This window comes from Ascidiella aspersa, chromosome 1, assembly GCF_963924565.1.
Source record: "Ascidiella aspersa chromosome 1, kaAscAspe10.2, whole genome shotgun sequence".
NCBI classification, from domain to species: Eukaryota; Metazoa; Chordata; class Ascidiacea; order Phlebobranchia; family Ascidiidae; genus Ascidiella; species Ascidiella aspersa.
Genome location: NC_139447.1, coordinates 17,986,453 through 18,013,053, shown reverse-complemented (window position 1 = coordinate 18,013,053; position 26,601 = coordinate 17,986,453). Strand labels below are relative to the sequence as shown.

General features: G+C 35.0%; 1 protein-coding gene and 1 pseudogene across 3 annotated transcripts in view; one reads left to right on the top strand and one right to left on the bottom strand.

Annotated features, from left to right (window-relative positions):
- The first annotated feature begins 397 nt into the window (after positions 1-397).
- The window catches only part of LOC146168137 (tau-tubulin kinase 2-like), a 40,353-nt gene continuing 14,149 nt past the window's right edge, over positions 398-26,601 (top strand). Inside the window, exons 1-6 of one of the 3 annotated variants that reach the window (XM_083391034.1) lie at positions 398-7,949; positions 9,526-9,597; positions 9,755-9,782; positions 19,868-19,947; positions 21,677-21,790; positions 24,510-24,637. In XM_083391034.1, coding sequence (XP_083247160.1) covers positions 9,532-9,597; positions 9,755-9,782; positions 19,868-19,947; positions 21,677-21,790; positions 24,510-24,637 — 416 coding nt within the window. In that variant the 5' untranslated portion in view covers positions 398-7,949; positions 9,526-9,531. The remainder of the gene's footprint in view (positions 7,950-9,525; positions 9,598-9,754; positions 9,783-19,867; positions 19,948-21,676; positions 21,791-24,509; positions 24,638-26,601) is intronic. The other 2 variants (XM_083391033.1, XM_083391032.1) reach the window with 2 other exon arrangements.
- Positions 11,866-14,589, bottom strand: LOC146168138 (zinc finger MYM-type protein 1-like; annotated as a pseudogene).

The window sequence follows — 26,601 nt, the reverse complement described above, 5'->3', positions numbered from 1 at the left end:
AAATAGTTTAAGCAAGATTATAAACGAAATACTATCGATAGGTAGGTAATATGAAAATGCGACAGAAACAAATTAAATATAACCTCAAATGACAAAGGAAAATGAAATTATAGTAAAAATAAATGAAACAATGTGCACCTTCAAATGTGCACTAAACGGTGCACTTATCGCAAGTGCACGTTATGCGCACAATGTGCACATTTTGGTTCGTGCACATATGACAAGTGCACATTGTGCGCACAATGTGTACCTTCGAATGCGGTGCACATATAGCAAGTGCACATTGTGCGCACAATGTGCACATTTTGGTTTTGAGCCCGTCTCTCTGAAACTGTTGTACGGACCCTAGTTTTTGGAACCGCTGAGTTAGTCTTATCTATAAGCCCCTGCAAATGCTACATTACAACCACCTGTATATGTGACATAGGCTACCAACCACTCTCATTGAATGTCATTCGCCAGTTGTGCAAAGTGAGGTACTGAGCCTTGTTTCGAGTGCCTATCTCATAAGCATATCAACATCCACAATTGAGTATAGTTGTTGGATTTAGTTTCAACAAGAGCAGAAATCCTGTGCTGGTCTAGAATCCTATCCTATACCACAACACACATTGTTTGGGTTAGCGTACAGGTTAGCATTTGCGTTTAAATAGGTTAAGCAATGTTATTAAATATAGAACAACGCTGGTTCGGCGCTAGGATCCTACCACTTTTTCGCAAAAGCGTTCCAAGAACTTTGTTAGAAAGGCACTAGAATGCAATCGGGCTAGTGTCTACATTACCTAGTTGAAAACCATTGTTTAATTTAAGGGATTAAAGGTTGGTTTACACTACAGCTGCACTGAGCTAAGCAAAGCGTAATTTGCATTTAAATTTTATCATGGCGAGCATTTCACGCTTTGCTAAACTCAAGCCCCTTGCAGCTAGCTTAAAGTTACGCTTTGCTAAACTTAAGCCCTGTGCAGCTGAAAAAAAAAATGCTTTGGAGCGATTTTCACGCTTTGCTAAACTCAAGACCAGCGCAGGAATGGAAAGATGTTAAGTTTTGGGAGTGATTTTAACGCCCAGCGCAGCTTAGTGCAGCTGTAGTGTAAACGGGCCTTTAGTGTGGACGAGACATGCAAAAAGAAACTCCACTGCGCCCCAGCGTCTGTGGTCTGTGTTCTTCAGTAAATGTTCGTGTAAAAGCGTTTAAAGTAAATTTTCTTGTTAACATTTATTTTCATGAAATTTGATTCTCCATTTGGTAGGGCATTAGCAGTGTATGTTAAACTTAAGATCACTCTGCATTGAATTCAGATTTCAGATCAATTAAACCATCGCAATAGAGGCTTTTTGCGCGTCAACCGTTACCATTCTTTGATTTTTTAATTTGCACTACTGTAACAGGATATTTGGTTACCGAACTTCATCTATCGAAGGAACTGTAACCAGCTTTAGAAATCAATCAGATTGTAATTTTGCCTGTCTTGTGGTTTCTATAGGTAAACATTAGTTTATTAAAAGTCTGTTCGTTTATTTCCATGCATGGATGAAGAAATTAATGACCCATCAAACAGTTTTCGCTTAAAACAATGTTTTTGCGAAATTTTTTTTTTTTATAATCTTTAGTGAAAAATAAAGCTGACAATTTAGCAGCCACGGCCTCTCTGCCTGTTTTCAATTTTTTTGAAATTCCTTTTGCTGTATTTTTTAGGACGTTTCACCGCAGGTTGCTTCGCGCCAGAAACAAAACACTGCATTTTGCCCAACACGACAGTTACTGGTTGAACAGCAGATAATGATAAAATAATTGTAAATTTACAACTAAAGCATTCATTCGCAAAGTTAACAACCATATGCACCAGAGGTTCTATGCTGCATGACGCCCTATAGCAGACTTGGACAACTAGATTTATTTTAGCTTTTTAAAATTAGATTAGAATTAAAATTAGAGCATTTTAGTTTTTCTAAATTAGATTAGAATTAGAATTAGATTGTTTTGAGTTTTTTCAAATTAGATTAGGATTAGCAAATTACCGAATTCCTAGAAAAACAAATTTCAACTAGAATTTGAACTAGAATCACATACAACCAATATAATTTAATCGCAAAGTATTCTTATAAGAATGTGAATGGTAAATATGTGTGTGATGATTTTTAAGCCTTTTTATGCTTTTTAGACTGTAAAATTACATACAAGTCGTTCCAACCAAAGAGTTTATTGAAAATTTTTTTTTTGAAATTCTGTGTTTCAACTGAGTGACTAAAAATACCGTTGGACAAAGTAGCAGTTTTGGAAAAATCCGAATTAGATTAGAACTAGAATTAGAGCACACAGGCAATTCATATATTAGATTAGAATTAGCCGCATTTTGCGCTAATTCAATGAATTAGAAAACTAGAATTATTTAGTTGTCCAAGTGTGCCCTATAGTGGGTCATTTCAATTTTCCAAGGACATCAGCAATGGTTTCGAATGGTATCTTTACACAATTGCGATATAAAATATTCACAGACAGTTATTTTTAAGCTTTGGCTTTGTTGACAGCTATGAACTTTTAAGAGATCGCAACAACGTACTTACATAGACTAATTGCTAATTCTCAGCTGCAGTTACACAAGTAGGCGATATTTCAAAATAGCATAGTGTTCAGTGGACCGTTCTAAAACATCTTAAAAAACACTGCTTACAAATATTATTATAAGACATTTGCATTCAAACTTACTGTTATCAAGAATGGCAGCAATTGCTTTTAATTTTCTAATACAAATAATTCAAAAATACAAAAAAAAATTCTTATCGCTGGTTACATCGCAAGTCCAATAAACTTTTCCAAAGGCGTCAACGACTGGGTTAAACATTTAAAAATTAACAACGTCTAAGTTAAACAATAAACCCTATAACTATTTACCAATGCAGCAATGACGTCTTTAATTGTTTGCCTGTAAACAATTTTTTAAACGGGACAAAGAGTCTTTATTATGACTTTCAATCAACCTTATTTTTTGTGTAGTGTTGAATGTATTTGCGTCTGATTGTTTAAGGAAATAACTGGCGCTAAGTAATATTTTGTTTAGTAGTGGTGCTTAGCACAAATTGTCCTACACCAACAAATTCAATTTCTCGCTGAAGCCACTCGCCAGTCGGGCGAGTGGGTGTCAATCAGCACTCGCCCGGAGCGATTTGCACTTGAGCGGGTGAGTGCTTAATCCCAACCCTGATCTGGTTACAGTAGTGCGAATATTGAATTCGGTAAACAGGATAAACACAAGTTTGTGTTTTACATATTGTTTTGAAATGCCACATGTTTGTTTCATTAAGTTTGCACCTACCACCAGTTATCCCTCTTATTTTCTACCATGTGTGCTAGCGCCCAAATTATCAAACATGTGTACTGAAGGTATTATATGTAAATATCCTTGCAAATTCGTGATCATTTATAGTCATTACAACATCCTTGACAAAGTTATAGATTCATATTTTCTGTGAGTTCATGCCGCGGTAATGGCATGTTCTAAAAGTGAGGCTTTTAATTTATTCTCTTAAGTAACCTGATTAAAAAAACAAGAAGTGTCCCTTATAACTATCACTTTTGTCATGTCATTCACAGTGCAAAATTACTTTTGAGAAGTGTCATAAAACAAATGATATGCTTAGCAAAATAACTATTTCCTTCTCCTCGAGACTCTTTCGGTTGTTTATCAAAATATTGAATGCATAGACTTTTTATCATGTGATGCAATTATTTTTTTTTGTAGTTACTCAAGGGTGTGTCGTAAGCCATTGAACAAAATAATTGGCCTTCAGTTGTTCCGGTTAAACATAGTTTGTTACTAATAAATTAAGACCTTCAGTAGTTCTAGAAACAACAATCATAACTTTTGCTTAAGGGCACTTGCCGCTCAAACAAGTGATGTCAATCAGCACTCATCTGGAGCCAATTGTACTCCCATTGGCGAGAGGGTGAGTGCAAAATCCAACCCTGACTTATTTGTTTTTGCCTGCACACAAAAAGAGCATGAGCAGTGCCCAAAAAGCCTACCACATAAGTTCCCACAAACTGCTCAAGTTCAAGTTCCACTTGGATAATACTGCATTAAAACTGTCATAGTCTGGTCCTCACTTAATATCATTTCCAAAGCGTACTTTAAGACTCATAAGGGATTTTTTTAAAACTGGGGCCTGTGGGTCTGTGAGAAAGTTTTTAGGTATTTTCTACACATCTTTTAATTTATTTCCTGCCATAAAATTTTTGTGGCTGGAGCACATCCTCATTAATTTTACCTCTTTAAGGATTTTTTGTACACTGAATATTTAAATTTTTATAAAATTTAAGGAGGTTGTTAGTTATTTCAAGGAAACAAATTGTGGTTCGGCAGGTTAATAGTTTAAAAAGTACTGCTAGTGGACACCCTAATATTTACAGAGATTTTTTTTTAAGTCATTCTGATATTTTCTAAACTCCATTGTCAAATTATTTTCAGTGGCTTTTTAATTATGATTGTAATCCCGTTCGTAATTAGTTTTCTTGTACAATATTCTTTGACAAAACTTTAGTTTAGTCGCTGGTTAATTTGCTTGTTCCATCATCTTGGTTTATGCATAGACTTTACCCAAGGTGAATAAATGATTCTGGTAACTCATTAATTTTTTTACACAACAGGGTTTAACAATGGAAAATACAATTGGGTATTGATTACTTTAAGAAAACTTAAAAAAAATGAACGAAGATGTGAAAACCACTGCATAACAGTAAACATCTTGTATAATCGGTTTATTTTATAGAAAAAAAGCTGTTTGTGACATGGCTGCATAAAATAAAAAATGTAAAAAATTGTTTTTTTGGTTTTAAAATTACTTAGTGCTGCACACACAGATTTTTGTATTGAATTCTACTATTAAGATGTTTTTTGGGCAGGGTTCCGTTTAATTTTTTACCTAGTTTAGAGGTTTTTTAAAATTTTGCAGAGCCAAAAAAATGTGCAAAGTGCCCAAATTATCAAACTGTGCTGGCAAGCATTTATTTGTTTAGCGTGTTCTGATGAAGGACACCATGTGTATTGGTGTGCACAGCATTTTTAACGCCCTGGATTTCCAGCAGCATGTCAAAACACCCTGAAATTTGATGAAAGTTGCGCAATTATTGTGAGAATTTCCCTGGTTATCATTTGTTGAAAGGAAATTAACTGAATTTTAGTGTTGGAAAGTACCATCTACCTCAAGAGCCTTTGTAACTTTGAGTACACAAACCAAAATATGAAACTGCATAGGTCACGCTGATAAGAATTTTATTTCTCTGTGCTAAATATGCGTCAATATGTTTCCTGAACTTTGCAACGACGTCTAACATACTTCTTTGTGTCATGTACCCTTCTCTAATGCTAAAATAAGGTGCAACGTTTGGTTGCTGAATGCGATGATAAAACCGGCACTCCATCAAAGGTTAGCAGCAAGGAGAAATCATTTTAAAAAAATACAATATTAAAGGATTTATTTATTTCATTTATCTTTAGGCTTATCTTATTTAGCAAGCAATTTTTTAAAAATAATAAGCTTAGCAATTTAAAAATAATACTGGTATATACACTGAAAAATGTTGCGCTTTTTCCGCTCGCTTCCTTCTCCAGGTGTACCATTAGCAAATTAAGGTAAAGAAACGCTGCTCGATTCTATGTCTCTATGACTACGGTGTTTGATAGATTTATTTCAAATTATGTATTTTGAAGTTTGTTTTTTAGTGGCAGACAGATCATAGGTCATTTCATTATAAGCAAAGTAGATTGCCACTATAGTGATTATACATTTGTCGTTCATTTAAAAGACCCAGCATGCATTTGCTGTACTAAAAAACAATTTATTTTGACAAAATTACATGATACACAATGCAGCATTTCAATGATAATAAGAGTATAATTATAATATGTGAAATCACAAAATTGATTTTCAAGAGAAGAGCTGTTTGGTGATTAGTAAGCATTTTGCACTGTTTGTTTCGAAAAAACACCTTTAAACTTCGAAATTTTGGCCTCTATGGACACTGTCAAATTCTTTAACGGCTTCAGATTTATGGTAATTTGCCTAACTAGTGAATTCTATAATATTGCCAGACACAAAAAATCATTCCCAAATAGAATACACACTAAACTATAAAAGTAAGCACAATAAGAAAATCAGACAAAGAAACCTAAACTCAAATATCTTGATCAAAGATGTCGGAAGCCAATAAAAAGCTTTTACTTGTGTTTTATAAAATATGCTTTGTTAAGCTTAGTAGGTGTTTTCACAACAGAATCTTGCCCTCCAAAAAGACACACAATGCTGACCTTGAGGTCTTGGCAATGCACTAACTAGATCTCGAGGTAATCTCCAGGCATAGATAAATTGAAAATATTCGCTGAGAGCTCACAAAAAAAATGTGAGATAGAATTAATAATACTTGACCTATCTGAACCCAAACGCTAACCTTAACCCAAATAATGTGCGTTAATTTAATTAACTATTTAAACGCTGGGGTAAAAGCCCAAATTCGGGTGGCATAAGATAATTTTTCGTCCAGGGTATATAGGACTGGTAAATCACACATTGATGCATTGGGACCTAAAGAGTTGTAATTATTAAATCAATGCACAATATTTGGGTTAGCGTGGGTCAAGTAATTATTAACTTAATCATATTATATAGATTTGTTAAAATTAGTGATTAGTGCATTGTTTTAGACCTCAAAGTCTAAAAGTTAGACTTTTTGATCCTGCCCTAATTGTTGTAGACCTTTTTGCTTAGAACTTCACTTATTTCTAATGGATCTGGTGGAAGGTGTTATATGTAAATACCTTTGCAAAATAGTGTTCATGTGGGCTCCATGAGAAGATTGACATTTTAAAATGTAAAAAAAATGTGTATTTTGCTTGCGCACTTTAGTGAAAAAAGTATGCAAGTGTGTTTGTGTAAAAATATGCTAAGTGGAACACTGTTGTTGGGTATGTGTAAACTTAGAACTTAATACTTTTTATTCAGCAACAAATAGTTTGCGTTCACATAGTTAAAGTTGGCAAAAAATATAGTTCTATAGGCACTCTCAGGGCCACATTTGGCATGCCGGCCTGAACCATGGAGAAACAAAAAGTTTTTAGCCACACCAACTTTTAAAATACAGTGCAAAGAATGTACGACTATCACCCTGCCCACAACTACATGATAACGCTAAACTCTTCAAAAGTAACTACCGTCCACTAAATATGACTCTGCGCCCACAGCTTGCCGACCACTAGGCTACACGTTAGTTGCTCGCCCAACAGCACACCTGCCAGGCGAACTTTCGATTATGTGTAACCTTTCGTAATAAAACGAATCCAATATTATACTTCAAAACATGCCTACTGAAAGAACGTGTCAGAAAAAATCGTTACGAATGTTACAGGAAAGTTTTACAGTCTTAATAAAAATGACAAATTTAAGTTAAATTACCAATTTCAAACATTATGACACTTTGGTTTTGCGATACCTGTAGCCACAGATTTATGCCCTTGGCCCCCAAATGGCCGCTTGGTTGGCCCCCAAGGGGGCCCGAGGGGGACTGTTTAGAAACCCTGGTCTAAATTAATGAAACATAAAACTTGTTCTACTTGGTAAGGTTTTGTTCTAAATACTAAATATTTAGGAACACTAAACACGGATCTGTTGATTATCTTCAGTAGAAAGAGAGTGGCCCAAATAATAGATAAAAGATTCATTCTTTTATTAATAAATATTTGTTATCAGATATATTAGTCATAAGAAAAAAAAAAATTTAACTTGGCTGTACCAGTGCATACATGGTATTTTTCTGATGAAGGGCATAATGGGATTAACTTTTTAATTTGTGGCTTTATCTGATCAACTGATCTGATTTGGTCGAATTTTTGAAAGGAACATATGGTACTGCAATGGAATGAAGAAATTATTTTGTTTATTCTTGTTTGGCATGCAAGGTAAAAAATATTAACTATTTAAAAACAGTTGCTAATAACCTGTGTATTTTATTAGATGGACTGCTAATTTTGTTTGTGCATTAGTCCTGTTGTGAAGAATAATTAAGTTACTGCAAACACAACACAAATGTGAAAAAATGGTTGTAAATGTAGTTTTACTAACAATCATAGTCAAATATATCCACAATAGCATAACTAGTTTTTGACGCATTGTGATTTCTATCACTCCCCTCACTTAAGTCTATGGGACAACTGTGCAAGCAATGGCCATGCTCTGGATACAGTCAAACCAGTGGTTTTTAATTTATTTTCTGTCACACCACATTTTTGTAATTGTCTTATATTATATTGGAGTATCATACCAATATCGTTTTAGTTTGTAGATGACAGTAAGTGAGAGATGACAATAAGTATATATAATTTTATATATATGTAAATATATATATATTGCTTTTATTTTATTTTGGATTTTTGTAAGGCATGCTTAGCCTTTGCAAGGCACAAGATTAAAATCCAATTATGAACTGTTTTATCTTGCATATTTTACTTGAAACATGTTAGTATTCATTTAAAGTAATTTTAATGTTTCAGGTTATCATTCTGTCAGTCAAATATTACAATTTCATAGAGATACAGTCTGTCAATTACAACAGACCATACAGTTTTCATTTCGCTCAGCATAATTGTCAAATATTGGTTATGCATTACTGGTAGTAGTAACTTTGCAATTTTTTTTATTACATATAACAATGTTTTAGAAAAACAGACTAAATTGCTGAAAAGTGCATTGTGCTGCATTTTACTCACTATAACAGGGATGGCGAACCTTTGTATCGCGCGGGTCACAAACACGACTTTAGTTTTTACAAAATGCACAAGTGGGTAATACATTTAATTATTTGCTAATTTTATGCGAAACTCTGCTGTTGCGTCGTTTCAAGTGTTATTGTCTGGGTTGGTAATTCAAGGTTTTCGGAGGATTTCCAAATTCGGATTCCCACAAATATTAAGATGCTAAATAGTTAACAAATACTGCAGCATTTTTTATGGGATTAGAGGAGTTCAGCAGAAAGTTTTCAGCATGATTTATTGATTTAACGACGGGTTTTAAGTCCGCGATCTCATAGTTTTCCTTAAAGGATCACCACCCGATACGTTTGCAGCGATAACAAAATGCTTTTTGTTGTCTGCTTTTCTGCACCAATTTGTTGAAGTGCAGTTAATGTAGGCCTACTCGTCACGCCTTAAAACACTTGTGCACAACCCACAGATTTACCAGTCCTTATTTAAATAGTGTTATCTAACGAAGAACTTTTTTTTATATTTGTTCTTTCATGAAAATGATTGACAACATTTTCGATATTAAGTGCAAAATATCAACAACCTGTTATTTGTATCATGTTTTTGTTTTGTTTTTTATGCCGTTATTTTAGAATACCCAGGATTCTGCTTTATATCCTTATTTGCAGAAGTTTTGCAAGAGTTTTTAAAACATAACTAAAGAGTATATATATATATATATATAACTTTTAAAGTTATATAAGTGTAATGAAATTATTTAAATTTATTTTTTCAGCTCATAATGCCGGTTGAAAATTTCCAATTACCACTATCACCAGGATGTTTCATAAAAGAAAGATGGAAAATTGTAATTAATATTTTTTGAAAAAATTTAAATACTTAATATCATTGGATATAGTATTGTTTTTATTATTTTAACACTAAGATTAAAATTATTCTGACATTTACCTTTTAACAGAGTTTTGCAGATAGTTTTTGTATTTTATTATGCCATTTTGTTGCAGACAAAAAAAATTGGAGGAGGTGGATTTGGTAAGTAAATTGTATGTATAACCCTAGTTTTTATCAACTCTACTAAAATAATCTTTCAATTTTGTTGAATGAATTTTTAGAATTATGATAAATTATCAAAAAAATAGCAAACTGTGTTTTTAAAGTTTTTTTTAGTAGTGATGAACAAAATGAAAGATTGCCATACACTAACTGCCCTAGTTTTTCGGGACACATCTTGTTCTTGTCGTTATTATATGGGCGAAAATTTATTTTCGGGACATGTCTTGTTTTTGCTGTTATTATTTAGGCCGAAAATTTACACATGTGTTGTTTGGTTAACTTCGAACTACGGTTCGTGAATTTGCAATTTACAAGGGGGGTCCTGAATTTTTAACTTAGGCAATTCCCCTATATAGTGATTGTAATGATGTCATAAAAAATTATCAGACACAGCCTATTTACCTCCAGCAAAAGCGAACCTTAAGAAGGCAGAGTGAACACGTCGAAACCGCTTAGTGTGCAATTGTTAACTTCAGGCAACAAACTAAAATTAAGGAACACTCTTCTAGATCAGTGGTCTCCAACCTGTGGGCGCGACCCAAAGTGGGTTCGCTTAAATTTTTTCTGGGTTGGCATAACTCACCATAATATTTGTTGCTCACTATACAGGCGCAACCACCACACTAAATGGAATTTACTGTTGAAACAAATTGCAATTTTTGTGTTCGGGCATGTACTAAATTTAGATTCATATTTAAATAAAACTTCTTAAAATAAATCATTTTGGTGCACATTAGGGTTGTTCAGATTTAACTTTTTTTTGAAAATTTATGCTTCCTGCTTGATTTTCCATTATGTGTCACATAAAAATGAGTTTCGTAAGTTTTGAAAACAATTGGACAACATTAAGGGGCTCCGCAGACACCCCAAAGTTATTACACTGAAATTGCTAAAATCTGGGACTTCCCCTAACACGATACTGTACATTTTTCTTAAAAAACACAGAAACCTTGTAATTTTTATATTAAACAATGGTGAGAAAGCATCACTAATCTATTTTCCAGTTTTATGTAACTTAAAATGTATTCTTAAAGCCCCCAAATCCCCACTTTACCCCATTTTTGGAGCTGTCATTTAATTTATCACATATGTACAATAAAATATATTTTAACAAATTGTATATTATGAAAAGCAAAGTATTTTAATCAACAGTGAATGAAGGAATATAGCAAAAGTATACCAATGTCATAGTTAAAAAATGTAAAAAGGAACATCAATGAATAGCTTTTTTTATTTTTTAGCCAACGTTTTTTTTTAGAAAATCTGGGTATGATCGCCTGTGATCTTTAACAGCTTGTAGCAAGTTGTTTGTTGCTGTGGATTGTCGGTTAATATAGCAGCACAATCTGTGTTTACTTTTAAGCCCTCTTTCTGCGGCATCATTCACAACTTTAACAGTACATGAAGACTTTAACTCGTTGTACCCATTATGAGCACCATGAATCGGGAGAATGCGTCGGCCAATCACATATCTGATTGAGTAGCGTAAAATAAACCAGGAATCTATGCCAATCAAATCCTCTAAAGTGGTATAACTTTTGATTTTATGATGCAAAACTTGAATGCCTTGGTGAAAATCTTCAAGTTTTGCAGTTGCAAGAAGTTTTTGGGCAATTGTTGCCTTCGTGTCCTTGGTCATTTGTGAGTGATTACTAAACAAGGAAAATGTGACAAGTTTGTCTAGAAAAATAGCATCATTACCCATCTGTTCAGACCACATAAACATTTTTGGCCATAGAAAATCCCATCCACCTTGTACTGTGTGTTGCACCTGCTTGAGCGTCTTCTTCATTCGTATGGACATTCTTATTATTCCAGTTCAAATGTCCGGGCAGAAGTCGAGATGCCAGCGGATAGTCTCATCGTCCAAGAGTGTCAGACCATTTGTCCCACTTGGTTGGCGATATATCGGCACCGTGAGACTATGTGATCTGCAGTCTGTTCCTCCAAACCACAGTCACAGAAGCCCCATTTATTCATGGAAGACCTGGCACGCCCGACCCCTGTTCTCAGCCTGTTAAGGCGAGTCTAGGCTCGAATAGACAGGCCAAAACCCTGAGGCTTATTGGAGGTGGTGGGGCAATTGTTGTGGAGAGGGGTAATCTTGCTCCTCATTCCATTTGGTGGCCATCCGTTCACCTACACCAGAGCTTTCACATTTCTGCAGTGATTTGAGTGCAGCTGGTACAAAGGGGCATCTCGAGGATAGTAGCCTTTGGTATTGTGGCTCCTCTGGGGCGAAGCTCAGCGGACTAGATGCCTGCCAGGGTCGGAATGTGACTGTCCTGTCCAGATGCAATGCGAGGTATGTAGACATGGAAATCCAAAGTTCTTCCATTGGCATTGACGGACAACACACGTTTAATTTCCTTGTTATTGAGGTGGACTAAGAGTCCTCTGAACACTGCGCCAATTCCCTTCAGCATGCAAGATCGTCCAGTCATCAGCGTATGCTTGGAGACTGTGGCGGGCAGATCACTGTAATAAACATTAAACAGCAAAGGAGCCAGAACTGATCCCTGAGGCATGCCGTTTCTAAGGCGTCATAACCTGCTTTGATGGAGCCGTTGTTTGTCTTAAAACAAAGCTGCGATTATGGACAAGTTCCATGATCATGCTGACCATGTGTTTGTTAAAAATATTAATCACTGATTATGCTGCTATGTTAAATGACAATCCTCAGCAACGTGCAAGCTTGCTACAGGCCTGTTGAAGATCAGAGGCGATCATAAACAGGTTTTAAATAATTCGATAAAATGTATTTTATTGAATATATGTGATAAATCAAATGACAACTCTAAAAATGGTGTAAAGTAGGGCTTTGGGGGCTTTAAATATATATTTTAATTTTAAAACTGGAAAATAGATTAGTGATGCTTTCTTGCCATTGTTTAATATAAAAATTACAAGGTTTATTTGTTTTTAAAGAAAAACGTACAGTATCGTGTTAGGGGAAGTCCCCGATTTTAGTGTGATAACTTTGGGGTGCCTGCGGAGCCCCTAAATGTTGTCCAATTGTTTTGAAAACTTGTGAAACTGATTTTTATGTGACACATAATGGAAAATCAAGCAGGAAGCATAAATTTTCAAAAAAAAGTTAAATCTGAACATCCCTAATGCACATGTGTAACCACAGTTCTCTGGAAATGTGTATAATCTACGCATATTTGCTCATGTTACTTATGGGGTCGCCATATAAATTCTAATTTCATTTTATTTAAATTGGGGTCGCTTATTAAAAAGGTTGAAGACCACTGTTCTAGATCATTTTAACTTAATATTTTCAGACTGCTTGAAATATGAAACAACAACAGTGTGTTATTCACTAAAAAGTTTCTATAGCCTTTGAAGATCATTGTCTATAAGCAAATAGTTATAATTAGAATTGTACATGAATTAACCATTGTCCTACTCCATTGTAATTATCAGATTATAGATGAATATATATATATTCATTATATTTGTCAAAGTTGCAGAAGTATGATTTATTTACCAATGCCATATTATGTTAGGTCTTCCTTGAATATTATACATGGTAAGTTTTAGGCCTGTATAATTGTTGAGGCTTGGTTTGTAAATGTTGTTTAATGTAGGGTTACCATATTTTCGTGGCCTAAAATCCGGACACTCTTTAGTCCCCACTAGCGTTTTTTAAAATGAGGTATGAACACATTGTCTTTGTCTATCAATATGACACACTAGCAATGCTTTGCCTATCCATTGTATACCGGAGCGGATTTTTGAACATATTTTAGTGAATTCACTAGACTATTGGGTCATCTCTGATTTGACCTCTGGTGATCTCTAGGCTAGGGTTACTATATTTGATACTGCGCAATCCATAACAAATTTACCTCAGTTGCATGATATGCGTGGGGGGGTATTTAGGAGTCTTGACACCCCCCTTTGAAATCTCAGTAAACAATGATCACAAAAATAAAACCGTAACTGCTGCGATGTTACATCGGAAACATTGCACCTGGCATTGAAAACATGTCGGCCGCCTAATCAGGTTGGTGCTTATCGCCGTTAATCACTGCTTGTTATCGTTGTTTCATTTGGCATTTCGCCTGTCACCGACTCAAGTAATCTGGAACAGGCCTTTTAACGCATATGTATTTTATTGGTAAAACGAACAGACTTCTCAACGACGTAGAGAAAACAGGCGTGTAAACTACATTTGCGTGCATAATTGCCTGTACGCAATTAAATTTTCCGGACATATTAGCGGCGCTGTCGTAACCTTGACCACGCATATTGTCTGAATTTAAATTCCACCTGTTCAAGCTGTCTAAAATTAGGTTACTCAGTGCATCCCCCGTCAAATCTTCTGCTTGCATGAATCCCAGGAAGTCTTCGTGCACCCATCATCAACATATCGAACATATAGCGAAAGTTGCTCGATGGCAGAAACATCGCTAGTTTCGTCGGCTAAAACGCTAAATTAAACTGACTTCTTGACTCGTGCAATTATTTTTTGACGAATGACATCGCCGACAACATCAATAATTTCATTCTGGATTTGTGGACTGTAATACATGGCAGCCCGATTGGATTGAGACAGCCCGATTGGATTTGAGACTGAGGTGTCTCCTGCCGAAGTTTGAAATCTTAAAAGTGCCCGAAAATTGCCTTCGTTTTCTGCAGTTCGAAAGTTTGCAGGAGCAGTTAGCTGACCAGAATCGCGATGCCCGCGAAGGGGAATGCCGCAGAATATTATACTCTCTACCACAGAGACAAGAAAGTTATTTTTTAGAGGTAGCAATCGTTGTTGATCTCTATCCATTTGTTCCAAAACGTCTCCCCTCTCTAAGACCTGAAGAAATGACTCCGCTTTTACGGTTGCTGTTTTATGATATTCGAGCGGCGCGTGAACATTCAACAACGTAGTCCCTTTTACATATTCTGCCGCACTCCGTAGTGGACTTTTGCTTTAGGGATGACCCTCCTGCCTTTTCCGGTGCAAACAGAACGCAATGTTTGCAAAATGCACCTTGCACTACATCGCTGTAAACAAGCCAAGGATGCGCTTTAAGCCAGGATGCATGGAAGGATACATAACAGATTTTGTTGTTTTTCATTCTTTCTAGTCTTGGGAATAGGTAAGTTTCGTCTGGCATCCACGGATTTAACAAAAGTTTCCGCTTTGTCTCCTTCGAAATATTAGCTCCAACAAAATTTCCAATGTCATTTGGAGACCCAGTTTCAGACGATTGTTGTTGAGGTGACACTATACTCGCTGATTCGATTTGTGTTTATCTTTTTCATGGCTCCTTTCTGGCAATTCTAATCGACCACTGACACTCGTTGTGTCAAAATACGATGTGATTCTTCTTACTTTTTGCTTCTTTCTTTCTGGAGAAGTCATATTTTCGGATAAAACTCGTACTTTCACTGACAAACTTTCAAAAACACTGTCCGTTAGAACAATATTGTTATTGCTTCACTATCATTTAACTCCTTTCGAATCCACGCTGTGTAATCGTTTTATTTTTTATTAATGACCTAGATACTTCTGCCTTCCTTCACGATGAATAGTCTAAATAACATTTTCCGCTGAGGAGATATATTATTAAAACGTCGTCGAACTATAGCTTCCTGCTTAACTGATAATAAATGGCATCTTACTTGTTTGTTTTCTTTTTGTACAGTTTCAGCTGAATAATTCACTAAATATACCGAGTTTAAAAAGGGCGATTTTGAAGCCACTTTCCAGTCAATCGGCGAAACTAAACTACAAATATCACCAGATTTGTTGATAAGCAGCGTTAATTTTGCTGACAACGAAGTGCAACAGTTTGTGATTGACACGTCACAGAGCCTGTTCTGACACCACAATCTAATAGTTTTCGTGCACAATTGAAATCACGTGCCAATCGGACGTGAATGAGTCAACAGAGTGTTGTACTTTTCTAACGTCCAATAGACAAATTTAAAGAGCCGTAAGCTCCTAATAATCGCCGTTTTTAGCGTCTAGAATACACGAAACGTAAAATTTTTCCGCTAAGGGTGTTCATACGACGCACGTGTTCGCTTTTGCTGGACGTTAAGAGTTTCTGCTTATTTTTTATGACGTCATTATTCATTACAGTCAGACGGAAAATAGGGGAATTCCCTAAGTTGAAATTGCGGGACGCCCCCCTTTGAAATGGTCACGCTACGTGCCTGATTGCAATACACGAATGCAAGTTCTCATTAAGTATTAAACAAAACGACAATTTCCTTGGTATTCTCATTTGGTCTGCAACAGACTTCTTGTTGCACTATTTTTCTACTGCTTTATAATTTTTTTCAGCGACCATACGCTCTTATTGTTTCAGACATGTTCTAAATTTTGCAATATCGGCCAAGATATAAGGCCTTCAGCTACTAGCCCAGCTCCACTCATCATCCATGAATCCCAAATAGAGCGCTGTATTGTCGTTTTAGACGTAACAGTGAAATTATTACCTGCAACGCAACAAACAATTTAAAAAAATTCCGGACATTTAAACATATTTTGGCATTTCCCCCCGGACACAGTTTGAACACTAAAATTCCGGACATGTCCGGGGAAATCCGGACGTATGGCAACCCTAGTTTAATGTCACTTTTTGCACTGTTTATGCAATTACTTCATTGATTTATGAATGTTAGATATAACACATTTAATTCGTAAAATATCTCACTGTTAAATGTTAAAGTGTACACATATTTTTCCGGTGCCATTGGGTCATTACACCTTCAGTTCCCATAAAAAAAGGATTTTAAATGTTTGGTGGACTATTTCCGGTGACTTCTTGTTCTAGCTTTTTGAATCATACTATGTTGTCTTATATTATATATACTAGACGAAATACTCTGTGTTTGCCCAGGTTAAATGGAATATTTACCAGTTATCCTTACTGGTTGAAAATGAATTACCCCAGGGGCGTATCCAAAAATCGAAAAAAAGGGGGAGAGTCCCCAACTTTCAACTGAGGGAATTCCCCGTTTTTCTGTCTGACGTTAATGACATTATAAAATAGTGACGTATATGACGTCATAAAACAGCGATTGTAATGACGTCATAAGTAATAAAAATAATCATCAGAAACAACAAAACGTCCAGTAAAAAGCGAACCTTTAGATGCAAAGCGAACACATACGTCATTCACACTCCTGCCAGGCACCAGCTGCGAAACCGCTAAGTGAGCCATCAGTAACTTCAGGCAAAAAACGAAAACAAGACCGTGAAATATATGTAGGGATGTTCAAAGTAGAATCCCAAGGTATTCTAGAATAATAGGTTTTGAATCTAGAATAACGAATCCAGAATATCGAATCCTAGTATATTTTTATTAAATTATCTAACCTTGGTTTTGTTTGGGGAAGGGATTAATCTTAATCTACCCCACAGGGCCTACAATCACAGCAATAAATCACCCAAACAATTTGCTAACATGTGTACATTATAATAAAAAAAATCTCCCATATGTTTAACATTCTTAACAACTGTCATTTGAAGCAGTTCTGTAAACTGTAATATGTCAACTGTCCAGGTTGTTGTCAAAACTTATATTTTTTCCAATAGTGAGTACAATGAAACACTGCACAGAGAAGTCTTAAGCAATTCGGTCCTGTTTTTTAAAGCATCGTTGGGTTTTGGTGCTTCTTTTTTGACTTGCATAACCTCGCTGAATATTGGCCTAAATGCATAACCTCGCTGAATATTGGCCTAAAGTTGACCTTAAGTAACCCTATAGCGCATTTTGTAGACGGCCAGCACGTTTTACAACGTAATATTACTTTTGCAACTTAACGCATTTAGGGCAATTGCGAACTCCACACCAGACATTATACGTTAGCCGCTCGCCCAATAACGCTTGATTGACACCTAATTATTAGACGAACGTTATCGCGAGACGCGGTAATTGGTCGCCCGAAAAAAACGCTGACACTGAACTACCAGGTTACATTTAAAGCAAGCTCTGTAAATTGGTCGCCGCAGCGACAGGCCAACTTACCACACGCGTTTGTACAATTAGGCGCAACAATCGACGGTAAAACATTAAATTATATCGGTTCCAATTACCCGAAATAAATGGCAGAATTGGATTCGAAATTCTACTTTGAACATCCCTAAATATATGCGATTGATTTTAGTAGATCCATGTACGGGACTACGCAAAATTAAAAGCATGTTTGTAGCCACCTGCAATACTAAACTAAGATTTTTTCCCGGGTGTTATATGATTAGCGCAACTTCTGCGCCGAGCTGTGTGCCAAGTTAGCTAAAATACAAGCACGTCTTACACCAGGGGTCGGTAACCTTTTTCTAGTCGAGAGCCAAAACCAAACTCAGAAAGGTATTTGCGGGCCGCAAAAGTGTTATTGAAAAAAACAACTGTGAATCAGGCGGCCCTCCTCGGATCTATTTTGCACTTTAAAATGTGTTTAATTGCATTAAAGGAGGCAGGAAAGTGTTGGCCCAAATGTAAATCTAGTTTGGTGTTTGTTAACCTTTTTAGGTCAGGGCAGTGGCGTATCCAGGGGGGTTCCGACCCCCCCCCCCCCCTTTTCGTAAGTGACATTATCGTTTTTTGTTCGTTTTTTTCAGGGTTTAACTCACCGTCCGAAGTTGCGTTTTGTTTAGTGTAATTGGGTCATGTGTCTTGCTAATGCGAACCCAAATTCTAACGCAAAACGCCTTTTTTGTTTCTTGTTTGGTCAACCGTAAACGCAGGATATTTTTTTCTCTTTCGCCTTTCATTGTTCGTTTGGGTTGACTGATCAGCAAGTGTGTTTGACAATTAATAACAATAAATCAAGCGGTATCTGTAATTCATCGGGCCCGCTGCCTCTTCGACAAACTATACACGAGTCCATTTTAAATACTTATTGAAATTCAAGAAAAATAAGTTATCACGGTTGGTACCATACTGCATCCAACGATAAAAAATCCCGCTTGAAAAGTAAATTTGGTTAGTGTTTAAACCGCTGCAATAAATGCAATATTTTGCTAACTCAGTCCAAATGTTGCGTAGTTTATACTCGGTTAGGGTTGTTGTAAGTTGTTTGTGAAGTTACTTAATGCCTTGAATTTTAAGGAAAATGCTGCAATAAACTTAGACTATGTTTTACGTTGTTAAACAAACTGCAAAAAGCTCTTAAACATAAAACTATAAACTTTCACATGAAACTTTATTTTTTTTTACCGTGATATTTAAGCAAATACATGATCCCGGTAATAAACTGCGTCAAACATAAAAAAATCCTCATTGAAAAAACAAATGCTTTTTGTTAAACTGCTGCAATGATGCAAGTATTGCATGTTTATACCCATTGTAAGAAGTCAATAGGCTTTGGCCTCAATCACCATCACAACATTGCTGGGAAGGCTTGTTGTACAATATCCATGTAGGTTTCCTGGTGTTTAAGCAAAGTATGTTTAGCATACAACCCGTGTGGTAGCAGTATTTGACATCCAACGAAAGAAAACCTTGTTTGAAAAGTAAATCTCCTTAGTGTTCAAACTGCAACAACAAACGCGATGTTTTTCAAACTCTGTCTAAATTTTGCGTGGTTAAACATACTGCTAGAAGTTTTAAACTTAAGTCTTTACTTGGAACGTTGCACACGTTCGGTTACAATAAATTTCATAACATGTTATGTTTTTTTGCCTTTACGTGTAGCCTATTGTAGACACCAAAGCACTGGGTGTTCCTTGACTTATAAGGATTGAAATTAAATTACTCTTTTCATACGTTTTTTTATACACAGCGACAACATATGTAGCGTCATTTATCGATCCAGAATTGCTAACAAACACCTTAAAAATAAAAATTGCTTACCCGTCACCAGTTTGCGGCGGTGCTCGCTTGAGATGTGCAACTTTCTCATGGAAAGAAACATTTTTTTCTGTATGGGAGCACACGACTTTATTTTTTCCACTTGCTCGGCGACTCGCTTAAGAGGGAGCAGAATGAGCCACGTTGCTCTGTCTGTGTCTTCCTAAAACCGAACATGGTCATTTTGACGACTCACAAACTTTCCATTTTATATATATATAAAATATTAAACCCTGTATCGTTTTTTTACTTCAGGAGAAATATTTGAAGCAGTTGACACAGCAAATGGTGAAGCTGTAGCTATTAAAGCAGAATCTGCAAAACAGTCTAAACAGGTGTGATTTTACCTAAATATTTTACAGTATGTGTAAGTCAATATGTATGGAACCTTTACTATCTGTACTCGGCCAATTTAAGGGTAGTATTAGTGCTGATTTGAAACCAGTTTAATAATATAGGAATTTTAACCAGGATTTGCGACGCTTGAAAGGTAATTATATCCAAAATACTAGGTTAGCAAAGTCTGGTTGACTATGCCCCATTATCTATAAAAAAAATACTTCTAAACATTTTTATTTTATCTTATTTGCAGGTTTGAACATAATAATTTGGTATTGGATTGAAATTTATTGCGTTACGCTTTGCCCAACATATTGCGAATCAGTATCAACATAAAAAATTTCAAATTATCAGACATCCTTCCCCTTGTTTCCTAAAAAGTGTTGTGCAATAATACTTTTATGATTTAGCAAAATAAACAACAAGATAAATCTTTTTGGGTGAATTTTTAATGTAGTTCTAATAATTCATTATAATCTTCTAAACATCCTGGGTGTCTAATCAAGGTAAAAAATATTAAACAAATTTCAATATATGATTTTTTGCTGATTTGTGATGAGAAACTTGCCAGGAACTCCCAAATAAGTCCCAAGAAAATATCATGTTTTAGATGTCATAAGGTCAATATTTGTGTAAAAAAGTTAAAATCTGTTGTAAAATGCACAAAAATCTTTTATAAAATTAACAAAGACTGTAGTGAGCTTTCTGAAATTGTTGTTCAGTTTTTGATTTATTAGAAATTTGTTTTTAACTACATTAAACAACCTTATATATAACTCTATTATATTGATTAGATTAGAGCAATATACTATACACACGAATTGGCAGAATTAATCATGCACATCTGGTTTATCGCATTAGATTTAGGATGAACTTCTTTTTGTTGTAGATAGTCGTGTATCTGTGATATTAACAAATGTATTAAGCAGTATTTGTTGCGTCTTTTTTGATGATTTGAAGTTATCCTATTCCTATTTGGATAACAATATTCTAGGTTTGTTTATTTTTTGCTATCTTTTTGACCTGTTAACTGACTGGTTTTCTAAAAAAAGTAGTGTGTTATTTTCTTTAGCATTTTATAGCTGTTTGTCTCATTTCTAAGAGTTTTACTTAAACCTGAAAAAAAACACTGATTTGTATTCCACCGGTCATCAGTGAAACATCAAAAACAAGTGACTGACGATGGCAAGACACTTATGCGTTATACAACAGTGCGTTGTTTAAATCAAAGTACTCCTAATAGGTCAAAATTTTAATTTTAAAGGCAAAAAAATTTTAAAATCAGTTTATACATATGAGACCATTCAAGAAAAAACTATTTAAATTCATTACTTATCCCCTAAAAATTTGAACCCTTACCGAAATTATCAGGAGTTACTACTTAAACATTATTATACCGGTTCCTTAGAATTTATCAGTGGAGCCAAACTTTACACAATACCTGATGGTTGGGCATTTTTTATGTTGCTTCTGTTTTGCAATGCAATTTTGCGTCAGTAATACCTATTTCACCACATTTCGCTTTTGTAATCGTATCGATGCTTTGGCGCAATCCAACTGGACAATTCCTGCGCTCAACATTCCATACTACAGTCATATAATTTTTAATGACAGGTTATATGTAGGATGGCGTCAATTAGTAGTCAACCAGTGACTTGCACATAAATTTGCAAGCAAGTGCAAAATCTCAACCCTGTAACTTGTTATTTGATACTGTTAATTTAGGTCCTAAAGATGGAAGTGGCAGTTTTAAAAGCATTGCAGGGAAGAGAACATGTTTGTCGCTTCATTGCATGTGGAAGAAATGAATGTTTTAACTATGTTGTTATGTCCTTGGTGGTATGTAATTTAATATTAACGTTGTATAGATAAACATAGATTACTATACATAAACTTATTTTCTTAGTAGTAATGTGTTTTAAACAGGATCTTGGTTTCAAAACAATAGTTTAAAAAAGTGTTATGCAGAAGAAAATAAACTCAAGTGGAATTTTATGGCAGCTTTTGTAGGATATAGTATTTTATGGTCATATTAAATCTACATAATCTAGAATCTCAATCTAGCAACATTGCCCTGCCAAACATTGCACCTGCCACATCCTAATCGTGGCTCCATATCATTGGTTTCTTAAGATGTTTACTTGTCAAGCCAAGTAATCTCAAACAGGCATGATAACGAAAAAATTAAATGGTAAAATACATGCCAAGATTGTAGAAACTAGGCATGTTCATTTTTTTTGATATAATATCCACAGAATATATAATATCTGGTGCACTTTATTAGCGTCAAGCCAGTTAAGCGCTCTTTGCCGCAAGTTGCTTGGTTGAACGTTTTAATTATCCCCAATCTCGCAAACAAAACGTAATGCAGTAGCTGTTATAACAGGCAATATAATTACAACTACAACAAAATCCGTTAGGCAAGGGATATAAGGGTATGCTTGCAAAAAGCGAACATACATTTCCGATTTTCAGTACCAGTAATCTTTCACAATCTATCGACACATGACTTTCTTGGATTAACTTTAATTTTCGAGTTAATAAAATGCGAGAAATTTATGGTGATTTGTGTTTTCATTAAACGAATCTCCAACATTTTGGCAAGTTTTAACCTCGGTGCAACAAGCTACAAGTCCATATATTTGTGGTAATCTGTAAGTTTTGTCTGACATCCACAGATTTAAAAAAAAATTGCCTTGACTTTCTTGAAACATAGGCTAATCTTGAATAAGCACTACCTGTTTCTTTTTTATGAGATGTACAATTCATCTGTAGCCAGGGGCGTATCCAGAAATTCAAAAAGGAGTGGGTCCCGAATTTTCAACTTGGGGAATTCCCCGTTTTTCTGCCTGAAGTTAATGGCGTCATAAAATAGCGATTGTAATGACGTCATAAATAATAAAAATCATCAGAAACAGTCGATTACATCCAGCAAAAGCGAACCTTTAGGCGCAAAGCGTACACGTGCGTCGTCCACACTTCTGCCAGGCGCCAGCTGCAAAATCGCTTAGCGTGCGATCGTTAACTTCTGGAGAAAAACGAAAACAAGACCGTGAAATATATGTGATTGATTTTGGTAGATCCATGTACGGGACTAATCTAAATTAAAAGATTTTTCGTCACCTGCAATACCAAACGAAAATCGTTTTCCCGGGTGTTATTCGACTAGCACAACATAAAAACGCCACTTCAATAGTTAATCAAAATCAGTGTTTTTAAACTTTTAAAGTTAGGGCACACCTGGCGAGCGAAGAGAGTGCGATTTTTGTTTGGTATAACGGCATTTCTTTAAAATTTATTGTAAGTTTTTATTGCATTGCCGAAACTAAAAAATAAAAAAAAATATATACATATGTCCAATATTTTTAATACGTTTTCCGTTGTCCGTGACGCACTTGACATCCCTCCACGGCGCAACGGTAAAGAAAAATAATTTTTCGCACTTAAAATAGTCAAAAAGTATATGAAATGGACTCGTATATATGTAAGAGGCAGCGGGCCCGATAAATTACACCTGCCCGCGTTTTGCCTTGTGGACCTGTTGCATTTATTTTTATATTTTGTGGCCCTATAAAAATAGGGTCAGTTGACACATGTTTCTTGTAGTACACTAGTGCAGTAACGATTCTTTCTAATAACAAACTTTCTTTTCTACAACTTTCTTTCTAATGCGAACGATTCAATGATAGCAGATAGTACAGCATAATAGATGCTTTATGATGTCACAAGAGACATCATAAAACACGCTATATGATTGAATAATTAAGCATAGTGATGACAGATAATGTTTAAAACATGTCATATTTTTCATTGGACGAAATGTCATATTTTTCATTGGACACATCAATGGCACTTTAGGATAAGCCAACGATCTTTGGCAACAATCTTTTTTTATTTTTTTCATATTCTTTTGGTCATGCCAACGATCTTTGCAATATATATATATAAAAAGTTTTCCCAGTTTAACTGAGAATTTTATTTTCGTACTTAAAAAACAGCTAATCTATGTAATAGTGTTCCCCCAGGTTGTACTTAAGGATGCGCTTTATGTATTTGTTAACATCACAAACTTTTTCTTACCTAATTTACTCATTGTTTATCGCCCAAACATGGCACGGTTGTTACATTCCTTGGGCAAACACAGCAATTAACTTCAGGGGTGTGACTTAACAACCAAAGCATTTTGCCTAAAATGCTCGTCACCAGAAGGCTGGCAAGATTCTGCCAGCCTGATAAAAAAATACATAAAAGATTAATTAAGGATTTTTGTTGTGATTCAAATCTGGCAATAAATGATAAGTTCAATCTACAACAAGCAGTGTGTCACAAAATATGTGTTGCATATTATTAAACAAGTAGTTGTTATAATGTTAAACAGTTTTATGAAATACTTTTTGCAAACTTACTTAAATTGGCAGCTCACACTTCACAAGATACCCTGTGAATATGTATTTATGACTACAAAATAAAAATGCAATGAATTAATTTTCAGGTATTTTTGTTATTTAATTTAAACTTTTCTTCAGCATTTAATAAATCATCTTTTATTGTTTTTCAGGGTAGGAATTTAGCTGAACTACGTAGAAACCAGCCGAGGGGTATGTTTACATTGAGTACCACTTTACGGCTTGGCAAGCAAATTCTTTGTGGGATTGAAAATATACATAATGTTGGTTTTCTTCATAGGTTTGTATGTTTAATATTACAAATCATTATTGAAAATTTAAAGTATGCTATAATGCAAATAGGTAACATTTAATATGACGAGCATTTGTTTTTCTTTATTACCTAACTTTTGTTGTAACCTGTTCAATTTAAAGTTTGTTACAATTTTTACAATACAATTGTGAAGCCTTTCTGGAATATAGTAAGACAAACACAGATTAGACTATCTAAAAAAATGCATAATTTCTTAAATATTGCTGTCACAAGTTGATCAATAATAATCGTAAAAAGCATCTGTCCCTACTCCAGTGGATTCATACCTCAATTAGAATGAATGCAAATACATACAAAACAATCTTAATAAAACAGAAACATCAGTGTAAAACAGAAACATCCGTGAACATAATTGCTGAACACCAACAAGCAACTAATAATGGGAGCTTCTACCATGACAAGTAATAGAATGCTTACATAACTTACCCTAAAACATGCAAGGTTAGCAATAGTAAAGGTGAAAAGCAATGCTAAACACAAAATTTTAGAAATCACTAAACTAAATGATGGTTCATTGTTTGGCCTGGATGTGACCCACCCTTATTCATATTACTGAAAAAGTTTGGTGACCCCTGATATAAAATAAGTAAGAATTAGCTTGATTTTAAATAAAATTTGCCCAAAACTATGAGTTTAGATATAACAGGTATCATGCCACATTCAGGTCACTGTAACAGTCTATAAGAAACATTTAAACAATTTTTTATTACTATTTACAGGGTTTGGCTTAAGCACTCGCCCGCTAGCCAATGCGAGTGCAAATCGCTCCGGGCGAGTGGCTTAGGCGGGAAATTTAATTAGTTGGTGTAGGACAAATTTCATTAAACACTAAGGCACAAATACATTCAACACTACACAAATAATAAGGTTAATCGAAGTCACGTTCAAAGCACGTAATAAAGACTTTTTGTCCCATTTTAAAAAATCGCTTACTGGCAAACAATCAAAGACGTCATTGCTGCAGTGGTAAATAGTAATGAGCTTATGAGGTTTATTATTCAGCTTAAACGTTGTTAATTTTTAAATGTTTAAGTTTATTGGACTTGCGATGTACCCAGCAATAAGAATTTTACTTTACTGTATTTATTGAATTGTTTGTATAAGAAAGTTATAAGCAATTGCTGCAGTTTTTGGGAATTACAAGTTCGAATGCAAATGTGTTATTATAATATTTGTAGGCAGTGTTTTTAAGATGTTTTGAGGGAACGAAGCGGCCCACTGAACACTAGATTATATTAAAATATCGCCTACTTGTGTAACTACTTTAGTCTACGTAAGTATGTTGTTGCGATCTCTTAAAGTTTATAGCTGTCAACCAGGCCAAAAAATAACTGTCTGTGAATATTTTATATCGCAATTATGTTAAGATGCGAATCGCAACTATTGCGGACGCCCTTGGAAAATTGAAACAATCCACTATAGGGGTCCGCGCAGCACTCTGGTGCATGTGGTTTTAACTTTGCAAATGAATGGTTTGGTTGTAAATTTACAAATATTTTGTCATTATTAGCTGCTCAACCAGTAACTTTAGTGTGAGGCGAAATGTGGTGTTTTGTTTGTAACGCGAAGCAACCTGAGGTGAAACGTCCTTCAAGCACATAAAAAAACATGATACGAAAACGAGAGCGCAAGGATTTTTAGATAAATGGAAAACAGCCAGGTCGTGGCTATTAAATTGTCAGTGTTATTTTTTTTTTTTTTTTTTTTTCACTAAAGATTATAAAAAAATATTTCGGCTAAAAAATTGTTTTAAGCGTAAATTGCTTTATGGGTCATTAATTTGTTCATCCGTGCATGGAAATAAACGACCAGAATTTTATATAAACTAATGTTTACGTAGAGCAAAGAGATTTAAACAAATAAGTGGCAAAATCTTTTTGCGTATAGAAACCATAAAACATGTTAACGATTAACCCAAGGACGGAAATTTA